The 13605-nt window shown below is 42.1% G+C and overlaps 1 protein-coding gene across 2 annotated transcripts in view; it reads left to right on the forward strand.

Moving 5' to 3' along the window:
• Positions 1–4774: 4774 nt before the first annotated feature.
• LOC309383408 (uncharacterized protein) overlaps positions 4775–13605 on the forward strand; it is a 44703-nt gene continuing 35872 nt past the window's right edge. The window contains exons 1-5 of one of the 2 annotated variants that reach the window (XM_081935927.1): positions 4775–5255; positions 6269–6700; positions 7523–7637; positions 7767–7834; positions 13376–13505. In XM_081935927.1, the coding sequence (XP_081792053.1) occupies positions 6281–6700; positions 7523–7637; positions 7767–7834; positions 13376–13505 (733 nt within the window). In that variant the 5' untranslated portion in view covers positions 4775–5255; positions 6269–6280. Of the gene's footprint in view, positions 5256–6022; positions 6701–7522; positions 7638–7766; positions 7835–13375; positions 13506–13605 lie in introns of those variants that run through there. The other variant, XM_081935928.1, reaches the window with a different exon arrangement.

Genomic DNA, 13605 nt, shown 5'->3' on the forward strand with positions numbered 1-13605 from the left:
ACATTAAAAAGCCATTATGCCGCAGTGCCATCCATAATAGCCAAACGACATGCATTTTACGATAGGAATCAAAAAGAGGGTGATACTATTAACCAATATATTGCCTCACTAAGAGCCAATCTTTGGCATCAACCACGTCAGCGAACCAGACATATCCAGCTTAATCAAAGAATTTGCCACAGTATTTGAAGATGGCCTGGGTAAGTACACAGGCAACCCCTTTTAATTTAGACCCCCAGATAGCACCCATCTGCTTAAAACCAAGGGGAGTGTCTTTCGCTGTCAGGGTAAAGGTAGACGCGGCCTTAGATAAACTTTTAGCACAGGGAATCCTAAAGCCCATAGACCACGCTAAGTGGGAGACGCCTATTGTAATACCAGTTAAACCAGATGGCTCTGTAAGAATATGTGCTGACTATAAGTGCAAAGTTAATTGAGCTCTCAACAGTGCCTATCCTCTATAAGCACAGCACTTATTGCACTCACTAGGAGAGGATAAGATTTTTGCAAAATTGGATTTAACTCAGGCCTACCAACAAATCCCTCTGGATGCAACAACTGCCCAAGGACAAACAATTGTGACTCATAGGGGGGCCTTTAAGTGTCATAGGTTACAATTTGGTATTAATGTGGCCCCTGGAATCTTCCAAAGCTTGATGGAAACATTGCTCCAGGACATCCAAGGTATCATCCCCTACTTTGACAACATACTGGCATCTGCAGCCAACATAACAGAATTAAAAGAAAGCCTAGGGGCAGTTTTGCTGAAATTTAAGAAAGCAGGCCTAAAGTTGAAATGTGAGAAATGCTAATTGGCTGCTCCCGAAGTAGAATTTTTAGGATACAGGATAGACGCATCAGGTCTACATCCTATTACAACAAAGATAAAAGCTATTCGAAATGCCCAAACACCCAGAAATAAGACAGAATTACAAGCTTTTTGGGGTTTCATACATTTGTAGAGTCTATTCCTGCCCCATAAAGCATCAATCATTGAGCCACTGCATAGATTACTGGATACAAAACAGCAATGGCACTAGGGAACAAAGGAAAAAGCTGCATTCAGGGCAGTAAAAAGCCTCTTAACGTCTCCAAGTTTATTGAACCAATATAATGAAAAATTGCCTTCAGTGCTGGCATGTGATGCCTCTTCCTATGGCGTTGGCGCTGTGTTTAGCCACAAAATACCAACGGGAATAGAAGGACCTATTGCATTTTTTCCCCAGAACCCTGTCTAAGACTGAAAGCAACTATAGTCAAATTGACAAAGAGGCATTGGCACTAGTCACTGGAGTAAAACAATTTCATGAGTATTTGTATAGTCGAAGTTTTGAACTAATTACAGACCACAAACCAGTGGGTCTCAACCTTCCTAATGCCGCGACCTTTTAATACAGTTCCTCATGTTGTGGTGAAGCCCAACCATAAAATTATTTTATGTTTTCCGTATTTTTTCAAAAATATGTGCTTTCCGATGGTCTTAGGCGACCCCTGTGAAAGGGTTGTTCGACCCCCAAAAGGGTCGCAACCCACAGGTTGAGAACCACTGCCATAAACCATTGTTGGGGTTGCTCTCAGGTGACTGTCAAACACCCCAAGTCCTTTCACCACACATGATGAGATGGACTGTCTTCCTGGCAGCCTACACTTATTCAGTAACACATCGACCATGGAACCATCTTAGCTATGCTGATACATTAAGCTGATGCCCTTTGCCCATTGATGTAGAAGACCCAGCACCTGCTCACACAGTTCTACTCATCGAAGACCCACAGTGGCCTTTGATTGCATCCGATGTAGCAAAGTACTCTGCTAAGGAGCACGTAATTTGCCTGGTGATAGACTGGGTTAAAAGAGGCTGGCCATCCAAGACAGTGGGGGAGGAATTTAAACCTTTCAAGTCAAGACAACACAAAATGTCAACAATGAAGGGGTGTTTACTGTGGGGAAGCAGAGTGGTCATCCCAGTCCCACTGAGGAAGCATCTCCTGACAGCCCTACATGAGGGACACCCAGGGATAGTGCGCATGAAAGCGCTGGGACAAAGTAATGTATGGTGGCCTAATATGGACCAAGCTATCACAGAATGGGTCTCAGGCTGCCAAGCTTGCCAGGAATCCAGGTCAAATCCACCAAGGAATGGAAAATACCTAGGGCACCATGGTCTCGGATTCACCTTGATTTCGCAGGGCCTGTGCAGGGTCAAATTTCTAGTGGTGGTAGATGCCTATTCTAAATGGGTGGAGGTGATTCTGATGGCTTGTACCACTACTGAGGCTTTAATCAAGGCCGTTAGATCCCCATTTGCCACTCATGGTCTGCTAGACATCTTAGTTTCAGACAATGGACCATAATTTACGGCAGGGCCGTTTGAGTTATACCTGGCAGGACATGGCACCAGACGTGCTTTAATTGTGCCATTTTAGCACTCTAGTAATGGATTGGCTGAAAGAACCGTGAGGTCTGTAAAAGAAGCTTTTTTGCAGCCAGTGAAGCACCAAGTTTGTTTTTGTTTTACCGGCGCTGTGTGGAGGATCTCCTGCTCCTGGGCTAGAGCGCTAGCATTGCTTCTATAAGTATTTTAAAGTATTCTTTTTTGTTACTCTATAGCTCTGTACAGCTTGTTTGTAAGCACTTTGGGAACTACTCTGCTTTTTAATCACTGTACTGTAGTTTGCAAACTACCGTATTGTATTTGTAAGTACAGTTCTTTGCAAAGGTAAAGTTTGTTGGCATTTGCTTTGAAACTGTAGAAATGCTAGCCAGTGTTGTCCCTAAATCTGAGCTCTTGCTTGATGTCGAAGCCGATAAGTCACCGGACACAAGGTGTGATATAGAATCATATTTTTATTTTGGTACCAAGATATAAGAACCCCAGTTTGAAAAGCTAACCAAGGGCCAAGAGTAGAATCTTACAGCAGTTTTTATAGTCAAGGGATGGTCGTGTTCAACCCTTTGCCCTTCCCCTAATAATGCATGCATAGAAGATAAATTTGATTGGTTATTTGGATTTCAGCCCCCCGAAACCCTTATGCTTCTAATGTTCTTGCAAAGTGTGCCAGCTATGTGGGTTTGGCGTTTTTTCTTATAAGCAGCTATTCTTGTTCCTTACATCCTGGCTAGTGGTTTTAAGGAGCTAACTTTTGTCTCGTTGTTAATGTGCAGCCACCCCCTCCTTCCTATTGCAGAGCAGAATAAAAAACAAACCGTTTTTTTGTGACAGCTCCCCCGCTTCCCCCCTCCCTCTTCAGTGAGAGAGACAGGAAATGAGCAAAGCTCTTAATTGTCAAGGCAAATAAATGAAGACAACACAAAATGTTTTATCAGAATTCATATTCCTCACTCTCATGTCCATTCCATCCACACCTGGGTTCCATCTCCTCGGATCCCCAGGGCCTCATCTGTGCATACTTCCATCATCTGATCCTTCATTCCCCTCTCGAGGACCTTGGGAGGGCCTACTTCCCAAAGGTCCTCCTGAGACTATCAATTCTTTTTCAATCCTTATTTGCTTTATTGACCTCATAACCAGTTGTCTGAGTACAGCGATCACAGGGGATGAAGGCTATTTCTGCTACCCCACAAAGCAACAGGAACATCAGCTGTCTGACCCATGAAAACCACTGATCTGTCGGTAATAATCTCAGTCCAATCTGGGATGTTCTGTCTTGTAGGTCCTTTGCAGCTTCTCTGACCATTCCTGATTTATTATAGAAACAGCATTCTTCTCCTAAAACCAAACACAAACCACTTTCTCAGTTGTCAGGAGTTCCAGCCCCCATCGATTTTGCATGACTACTGCTGCCAAGGAGTCTGTCTGGCCTTGCACTTCGACTAAAGTTCGGATGGTCTGACCTAGGCTATGTTGGAACTCCTCTGACAGCTGCTTAAACTGCACTGTAGAGTGAGCTAGGCCACCCATGCCTATCCCAACTGCTGTGCCTCTCCCCAGGATCACTAACAGTGGGATCTCTAGTGGCACTCTTTTCTGAACATGGCCTAAGAGAGGGACTGGGAGGGACGCTTCCCCAGCAACAACACCCATCCTTGGGATGAGATGTACCAAGGTAGCTGTCCCAGTCCATTTGCAAGACAAACATACCTATGAATTCCCCCCTCACAGGCATAAGACACCATTTTCTTCCAAAGAAACTGCCATGCTCATGGAGAAAGCGTAAAAGCGCTTGTATTCATTATGCCAGATCCCCAAAGTCCCTGCCAAACATGTCAGTTAATGGCTGGAGTAGAGGTTCTTCGTGTCACTGGACTTTGTCAATGATAAAGGGAACTCCAGCCTCCAGGAAACAGCGGGAGCTCTCATTTCCAAAGAGGAGAAAGTAGGCGCTGCCTGGGCTTCTTCCAACAGCTGAATCCTACCCTCCTTTTCCTTCTTCGGCTGCTGGAAGAAGCCCACGTGGAGCGCACTTCCTTCTCTTTGACAGCCACCTGGTTTCCAATTGGAGGGGGGAATCCAAGCGTTAGAGCGAAGAGAAGGCTGAGCTTCTACTAGGGACTGCCTTTCCTCCCTCTTCCAACAGCCAAAAGAGGATCAGGAGGGGAGGATTCGGCTGTTGGAAGAAGCCCACGTGGCGCACGCTTTCTTCTCTTTGACAGCCATCTGGTTTCCATTGGGGGGGGGGGGGAATCCATGCGTTAGAGAGGGAAAAAAAGGCAGTCCCTAGCAAAAGCTCACCCTTTTCTTTGTTCCTCCACCCTATAAGCAAAATTCTTTCAATGGGTATTCGGGCACCGTACTACCTGAAACCCACCTCTATTCCTTTCCTTCGGAAAGTCAGGGTGGGGTACATTGTAAAGTCACCGTTCGTTTTTCATTCTTGTTTCAGTTGATTTATTCCTTTCTTCCTCAGCAACAGAATTAAATGAGATTCTTGTTAAGAAATTTATCCCTTAATACCAGTACTTTAAATACAAAGCTCTTTACTAAAGTATAACATTGCCAAAAGCTTCCCGATCAAGGAGCCCATCCAGCCCCCCGCCCCCCATGGGAAATGCACCATCTCTCCTTTTTCCATGAACACCTTCTTCCATGCATAGAAAATCCATCCGGGGCTCCCTCTGCAAAGAGAAAGGATCAGCATGCGCTTCAGCTTTGAGCCGCTGCTGCAGGTGGGGAAGGCAGTGACGTCACTAAGTCTTGCCTTTCTAGGATGCTGGACTCTCTCTCTTTAACCCTTTAAGCTTCGCGGGCCGTTAAAAAGACTGCAAGGAAGTCTTGAAGGAAAGAGGTGGCAAGGGTAAGGGTTTGTGTGTGTGTGTGTGTGTGTGTGTGTGTCTGCATATATCTACCAAGTCAATCTTAGGAGCGGGAGACCCCCAGATCCCATGTTTCTCTGCCGCCCTTTTCCATGATCGTAGCAAAGCAGAGCTTCAGAAGATGCATGCTGTCCTCAGGAAGGATTCCAGATCCCAGAAAGGAAAGGGATCGTCCTTAGCGCCCCATTTCGTGGGAATAGCTCCTGGATAGGGGAGAGGGGGGGGCTCGTATGGCAAAACTCAAGCAGGAAGCAAAAACAACTTTGAAAGGAAGAGATTCAAAAGGTGATGCCTACATTCTCACTCTGTGCTGGATGACACTAAACGCGGCTTGGAGCCTCTTGCAACTCAATTTGTTTGAGGAAGGTAGTGAACCACGTCATCGTGTTGAGCTGTGTGCATTTAATCCTTTATATTTCATAGGAACTTTACCCCTGGATTTGATTGACCTGTTTGTGCTTAGGACACATAGTGTGACCCTGCCCACCTGTGTAAAGGAAGAAAGAGAAATGGAGCAGGGTCAAAGGATTGGCACCTCATTTTTTGTGAACTGAATTTTCATGCTTTGTGAACTTTTTCTGGGTTTTTGTATGTTGTATGTTGTGTGAACCCTGCTTAAAGGTAAATAGGGAGCTATATTTTCAAAGTCTTTCCCTTTGAGTAAAAAGAAATTTAAATTATCCAAAATGTCATATACACTGAATCTTCTTGCTGGAAGTCACCACTTTACAGAACAGAAAAATGCTTCCTTCTATGGGGATGAGTGTCGATAAATGGTCCAATCTACTACCTTAGATTTATATTTTTCTTCTATAAGAAAATGGCAAAATGGAGTCCATTTGTTGATCTTCATGTAGAGAAAAAGTGATCCCTTTGGCAAAGAGGGCTTAATGGCTTGTTCTGGTATTCCCATGGCTAAATGAACATTGCTAGGAATGAAAAAGCATTTGGAGATAGACTGGTTTCATTACACCCACTTGGAATTGTGTTACAGGACAGAGAGAGAATGGCTGGCCTTCCTTTAGCAAGTGGGGGAACTGGAAAAGACCCTTCCGGTGCCCAGTCTGGAATCCGTGGGGAGATCTGGGCAAGAACTGAGCAGAAGATGCTGGAAGAAGGAGCCATCATTTCACAAATTCAGGCCTGGAACTTCAGGAGCGTCCAATATCAGGAGGATGAGGGTCCCCGAGGACTTTGTAGTCAACTCCACTACTTTTGTAGTCAATGGTTGAGACCAGAAAAGCACACAAAAGCGCAGATGCTGGACCTGGTTGTTCTGGAGCAGTTCCTGGCCCTTCTGCCCCTGCAGATGGAGAGCTGGGTGCGGGAGTGTAGAGCAGAGACCAGCTCCCAGGCGGTGGCCCTGGTGGAAGGCTTCCTCCTGAGCCAGGCGGAGGAGGAGAAGAAGGAGCAGGTTGAGTTGCAGGTGAGAGGACTTCTTCTTGGGCCTGAATATAATAAACAATATGTTCAAATTTTTGTATCAAATTTTTGTAGGTTTTTTAAAGATATGAAATTCAAAAAAATGAAAATAGTAGGAAAGTGGGGAAGGGAAGGGAAAGAAGAGTAGGGTAAAGGGGAAAAAGGAAAATCATTGAAAATCTGAATCTTTTTAGCACAGTCGAATAAAATGTTAACATTCCACGTTCAATGTTTTACATTTACATACTTAATATGTACTAGCAAATTCTGTATAACAACAAACTTATGTAATCAGCAAAACCCGATCAAAGTTTCATTTTTTTCAATCTAAAGAACAAAATCCAGCAGTGGTTCCAAAGTAGAAACAAGGTTGGCTTGGTCTTTTCTTTAACTAAAGCAGTTAATTTTTCCATCTCTTCCATCAGTTTTCCCAACGACTTTTCCATTGTGGCTATTAAAATATCCGTCCTCTTTGCAAAGAGCATCCTTGCTGCTCTCAACATACATAACAGCAATGTTCAAGATTGTTTTTCCATCTCTTTGTCTATTAAACCTAAAAGAAAAGTCTCTGGTTTGATTTTCATGCCCACTTTGAGAATCTTCTGCAGTAAAATATAAATCTTACCCCAGTATTTCTTTGCTTTGTCACAAGTCCAGCAGGTTTGGTAAAAAGTTCCTTTTTTATATTTGCATTTCAAACATGTATTTGAAATTCCTTTGAGATTTGAAAAATCTTTGGCAGTTTATCAAGTGTTTAAGTAGAGATACACACCACTTCATGATGTGTAATGTCCATTAATTCTTTTTTCCTGGATCCTGTTTCAAGTCCTTCGCAATGGAGATCAGAGATCCTGAGACAAAGAGGCATTTGTCAAATCTCCCTCAAGAACTGTCTTTGAGGGGGATCCCTCAGAAAGATCCAATTCAGGACACCTCAGGAGGTAATATAAGGTCTTTCTACTCCTTTGATAAATCCTAACTTTCTCATCTTCTTTCTGGGTCCTCTGCTCTATAGCATGCCACCTCCCATTTTATTAATTATGCCTGTTGAAATTCTGTCTCTCTCACAGGAAAGAATAGAAGGAAGGCGACTCTTTGTTTAGGGGGAGCGGAAACCGTGATTGAATCTCCAACTCAGGTATGAGAAGAACTTTGATTTACTAGATTTCTATTTTTTCTTTCAGGAAATCAGCCGTTGTACATATTAGAGGTAGTCCTTGACTTAGGACCACAATTGAGGCTACAATTTTTGTTGTTAAATGACACATTTGTTAAGTGAACTTTGCCCCATTTTACGACCTTTCTTACCACAGGTGTTAAGTGAATCACTGAAGTTAGAAATATGGTTGTTAAGGACTTTGCTTGTCAGAGGTTCACAAAAGGTGATCACATGACCCTGGGACCCTGCAACTGTCATGTGGCCATGGGGATGCTGGAACAGTTGTAGGTTTGAAAAATGGGCATCAGTCATTTTTGTCACTGTCATTTTAAATCACTAAAAACTATTGTAACTTGAGGACTACCTGTACTGTCTTCTGCCATTTTCCCCTATTCTTTTGGTTGGAGATTCTTTTTAGGATTTTTGTAAAGACTAGCACTTTAATTAGCACTCCTTTTGCTAATTATTCTCCCAACTTTTCAATAAATAATGTTTTACAGAATTCTTTATGTTAGTCATGATTCCTGCAGCTTGTCCTATGAAAAACTGTACAAAAGAGATGGTTTGCGTCCATCAAACAAATGGATTACTTGGCATTAAATTTACAGATTCTCTGGATAAACATTTAAACTAAACAGTGGGGACAGATTATTGATTGATACAGAACATTTCTGTCTCCAGCAATCTAAAATTAATAAGGTTATCAGTGCATATAACATAGATGTTTGTGTGGGTAAGAATATCAACCTTGCTGTCAAACAAAATCAAGCATTTAATACAATACAATACAATAGCAGAGTTGGAAGGGACCTTGGAGATCTTCTAGTCCAATCCCCTGCCTAGGCAGGAAACCCTATACCAGTGATGGCGAACCTATGGCATGCGTTTGCCAGTTGAGCTCACCCTTTTAAAAGCCATTTACAAAAAAAATGTAAAAATGGGGGGGAGTGGCTGTAGTGCGTGCATGTGCACTGGGGGGTCATGCATTGCATTATGGGTGCGTCACGCCCGCACACGACCCCCCTGTGCTCCCCACACTTATGGCATGCGAGCCAAAAAAGGTTCGCCATCGCTGCCCTATACCATTCAAGACAAATGGCTATCCAACATCTTCTTAAAGACTTCCAGTGTTGGGGCATTCACAACTTCTGGAGGCAAGCTGCTCCAGTGGTTAATTGTTCTAACTGTCAGGAAATTTCTCCTCAGTTCTAAGTTGCTTCTCTCCTTGATTAGTTTCCACCCATTGCTTCTTGTTTTACCCTCAGGTGCCTTGGAGAATAGTTTGATTCCCTCTTCTTTGTGGCAACCCCTGAGATATTGGAACATTGCTATCATGTCTCCCCTGGTCCTCCTTTCTATTAAACTAGACGTACCCAGTTCCTGCAACCTTCATAGGTTTTAGTCTCCAGTCCCCTAAACATCTTTGTTGCTCTTCTCTGCACTCTTTCTAGAGTCTCCACTTCTTTTCTACATCTTGGCGACCAAAACTGAATGCAGTATTCCAAGTGTGGCCTTATCAAGGCATTATAAAGTGGTATTAACACTTCACGTGATCTTGATTCTATCCCTCTGTTTATGCAGCCTAGAACTGTGTTGGCTTTTTTGGCAGCTGCTGCACACTGCTGGCTCATATTTAAATGGTTGTCCACTAGGACTCCAAGATCCCTTTCACAGTTACTACTGTTGAGCAAGGTACCACCTGTGCATTTCATTTTTGTTGCCTAAATGTAGAACCTTACTCTTTTCACCATTGAATTTCATTTTATTAGATAGTGCCCAATGTTCAAGTTTGCCAAGATCCTTCTGTATCTTTAGCCTATCTTCTGGAGTGTTGGCTATTCCTCCCAGTTGGGTGTCATCTACAAATTTGATGAGTTCCCCATTTATTCCCTCATCCAAATCATTGATGAAGATGTTGAAGAGTACTGGGCCCAAAACAGAGCCTTGGGGTACTCCAGTGCATACTTCCCTCCATGAAGATGCAGTTCCATTCAAGACTACACGTTGAGTGCGGTTGGTCAGCCAGTTACAAATCCATCTGGTGGTGATGTTTTAATAGTGAGTGCCATACAATCTGCAATCAAAAAGGTGGTAAGAAAGTAGGGAAGTCAGACACAACACAGGTTATGTAGACAGTAAACACAGGGTCAGTCAAAATGGATGCAAATTTGTACACCAGTGCACAGAGATTGAGGGATAAACAGTGTGAATTAGAAATTTAAGTAAATGAGGGCAAATATGATATTGTTGCCATTACGGAAAGTTGGTGGGATGAAACCTACAGCTGGAGGGATTTAAATTATTTTTTAAAAAATAGACCAAATGAAAGAAATGGTAGAGTTGCACTATATATAAAAATATTTCTCTACTGAAATAGAGCACAACAATGCTGAAAATTGCCTTTAATGCATTTGGGTTAATAGGGGAGGGGGGGAAATAACATTGCTATAGGCCACCCAACCAGAGTAAATAGATGAACTTTTTGCTAGTCAGTTAACTAAGGTATGTAGGAAGCACATCGCAATAGTAATGGTGGATTTTAACTACTCTGACATCCTGGGAGACAAACTCTGCACCAAGTGGAAGGCAAACAGGTTCCTGATAAACCTATCAGACAACTTTGTTTCCCAAAAAGTAGAGAAGGGAGTCAACCAGATTGGTTTTAATTCTCACTAACAGTGATGAAATGATAGAAGGTGTTGAAGATACAGGAATCTTGTGGGGGAGTGATCATGCAATACTGGAATTCCACATTATGAAAGCACAAGCAATAGAACAAAGTCTTGGACTTTAAAAGAGCTAATTTCAATAAACCTAGAGATAGTTTGGGAATGATTCCATGGATGAGAATGTTCAAGAGGAAAACAACTCAAGAAGCTTGGGAAATTTTGAAAAGTGAGATTATAAAAGCCCAGTCTAGCACAACACCAATAAAGAAGAAAAATAACAGCTCTCAAAAGAAATCAGCATGTTTGCATAAAGAACTTCGATAAATTGAAAGACAAAAAGGACAAGTTAAAAAAAGGGAAACATAACTAAGACAGAATATCAGCAAATAGCCCAAGCCTGCAAAGATGAAGTGAGGAAAGCTAATGAACTATGGCTTATGACAAAAAAAGCTTCTTTCAACATGTTAAAAATTAAAAAAAGGTCAAGGAAACAATTGATCCATTGGTGGAAGAAAGTGGCAAGAAGGTGACAAGGGACAGGGAGAAAGCAGAACTACTTAGCTCATGTTTTTCATCTGCCTTTACACAAAGGAAAAAGCCAGTTAAACTTATCAAGCACTACAAAAAACAGATTAGGAACACAAGTTAAAATAGGTAAGTGAGTACTTGTCCACCCTAGATGGGAAGACCAATAAAGCTGATTAGGGGACTGGAGGCTAAAGCATATAAGAACGGTTGCTGGAATTGGGTATGTCTTGTTTAATGAAAAGAAGGACTAGGGGAGACATGACAGCAATGTTTCAATATCTCAGGGGCTGCCATAAAGAAGAGGGAGTCAAGCTATTCTCCAAAGCAAATGGGTGGAAACTTGGATAACCATTTGTCTGAAATGGTATGGAGTTTCCTGCCTAAGCAGAAGGTTGAAGTAGAAGACCTCCAAGGTCCCTTCTAACTAAATTATTGTATCCTGTCCTATCCTACCCTATCCTACATGGTGCACCTCTTGTAATTATTTGAGTTGAATTTGTGCTAGGAGCCTCAAAAATATTTAAATATTCAAACTAGCAAATTTCCATTTTTCCAATGCTTCATTTACAATCATTAATAAGAAAAATACATGGTTAATAGTTAAGATTATTAAAATCCCAGGACAGTCAAAATTCAGAAAGTTCTCCAAGTAAAAGTGTTCTGAAAGAACAATTAGCCAAGGCCCTGTTAGCTTAGAAAGTAAATTTTAATATTCTGACTTGTGCCTGGATTTGGAGGCCAAACAATCCAGCTTTGCAAAGGCTACAGCTGCTCTGGAGACAAGCTCCTAAAAGATAATCAAGCCCAGGTGGTTGTGGCTTGGCCCCTCCCAAGAGCTTATATAAGAACAGAGTTTTGGGAGGAGGCTTTTTGCAGGACACAACCGTTCAAAGTAATCTGCAGAAGTCCTGGTCTGATCTGCTTTGTGTTTCCGTTTGTAACAAGCTGGGGAAGCTCTTGTCTGTATCTGTCGGAGTGTGGGTTGCTGCCAAGGTTCTTATCTGTGAGTCGTGTTTGGGCTTTCAGCCAACAAGATTATAGTACTGTCAATAAAGTGTGGCATCCAGCTAAGCCTGTGTCGGTATTCATTACCGGACGGAGGGGGGTCAGAACAGGGTGACATGACAGTATAGAGTTTTCTGCCTAAACAGGAGATTGGAATAGAAGACATCCAAGGTCCCTTCCAACTAAACTATTCTAACCTATCCTACCCTTCCCTACCACACCCTACCCCATCCTATCCTACATGGTGCCACTTTTTTGTAATTATTTGAGTTGAATTTGTGCTAAGAACCTGAAAAATATTTCAATATTCAAACTAGCAAATTTCCATTTTTCCAATGCTTCATTTACAATCATTAATAAGAAAAATACATGGTTAATAGTTAAGATGATTCAAATCCCAGGACAGTCGAAATATAGAAAGGTCTCCAAGTAAAAAGTGTTCTGAAAGAACAATTAGCCAAGGCCCTATTAGCTTAGAAAATAAATTCTTCTGACTTGTGCCTGGATTTGGAGGCCAAAAATCCAGCTTTCCATAGGCTAAGAATTGTCTTGAAGATAATGGAAAACATTCTCCCTTTTCTTATTTACTGTCCAGCCAATGGCTCAGATTATTAGCAGCTTCCTTGCAATCTGAGAAGGAGCAGAGTCTTTGGGTATTGATGGCACACCACACAGAACCCAGGGTGAGCTCTCCCAGCACTTTCATGAAGGTGTTGAGAATGAACAAGATTGCTCCTTCTTAGGACAACAGAAGCCATTTCATAAAACACTACAAAGAATCCCTTCCCCTATAGACACATTTCCTTCTTTAAAAGCAGGAAGGGTTTAAAGGCCTTCAGTGTCTTGAGAGAATCAACTGGCAGGTGGGCCTTCGAAAACGCACCAATCAGGGACACTATCCAAGAAAAGGTTAGTGTCACTGATTGGTGAGTTTTCCAAGGCCCACCTGCCAGTTGATTCTCTCAAGTCACTGAGGTCCTTTTGATTATGGATGGATGGATTCATAGATCCAGAATGAAGAGTATTTTGATGAGGGTTGGCTGCTTGTTTGGTAGATCAGTTGATCCAGAAGAAAACAAGGCTTATTTAACCTGAATGGCACTGAAAGTCCTACAGAATCATTCAAGTTAATAAAACCTGCCTAAAACCTTTCTTTAGACAAATGCTTTTTGTTCTGTCAATTTTGTCATCTAAACCACAGATCCTCACTAAGCATAGCCATTTATCTTAATGTCTATGTTTGCTATATAAAATTCTTAATAATAGGAAAGATCCTTCAATACTTCCTTGGTCTGTTCTGTATTTTTTCCCCTTTCAGGAGGTTCTGCTGTCCTTTGAGAAGGTGGCTGTTTATTTCTCCGAGGAGGAGTGGTCTCAGCTGGATCCCCACCAAAAAGCTCTGCATTGGGAAGTCATGCTGGAGAATTATAAGAATGTGGCCTTTCTTGGTAAGGGTTTCCTACTCTCCATGAGAGTTCAGGAAAACATTTTGTAGTTAGATGCCATTAGCTAGTTCTTATGAAAACATTTATAAATTGATATCTTCAA

This window comes from Natrix helvetica (genome assembly GCF_964273705.1).
Source record: "Natrix helvetica genome assembly, chromosome: 1".
Taxonomy (NCBI): domain Eukaryota; kingdom Metazoa; phylum Chordata; class Lepidosauria; order Squamata; family Natricidae; genus Natrix; species Natrix helvetica.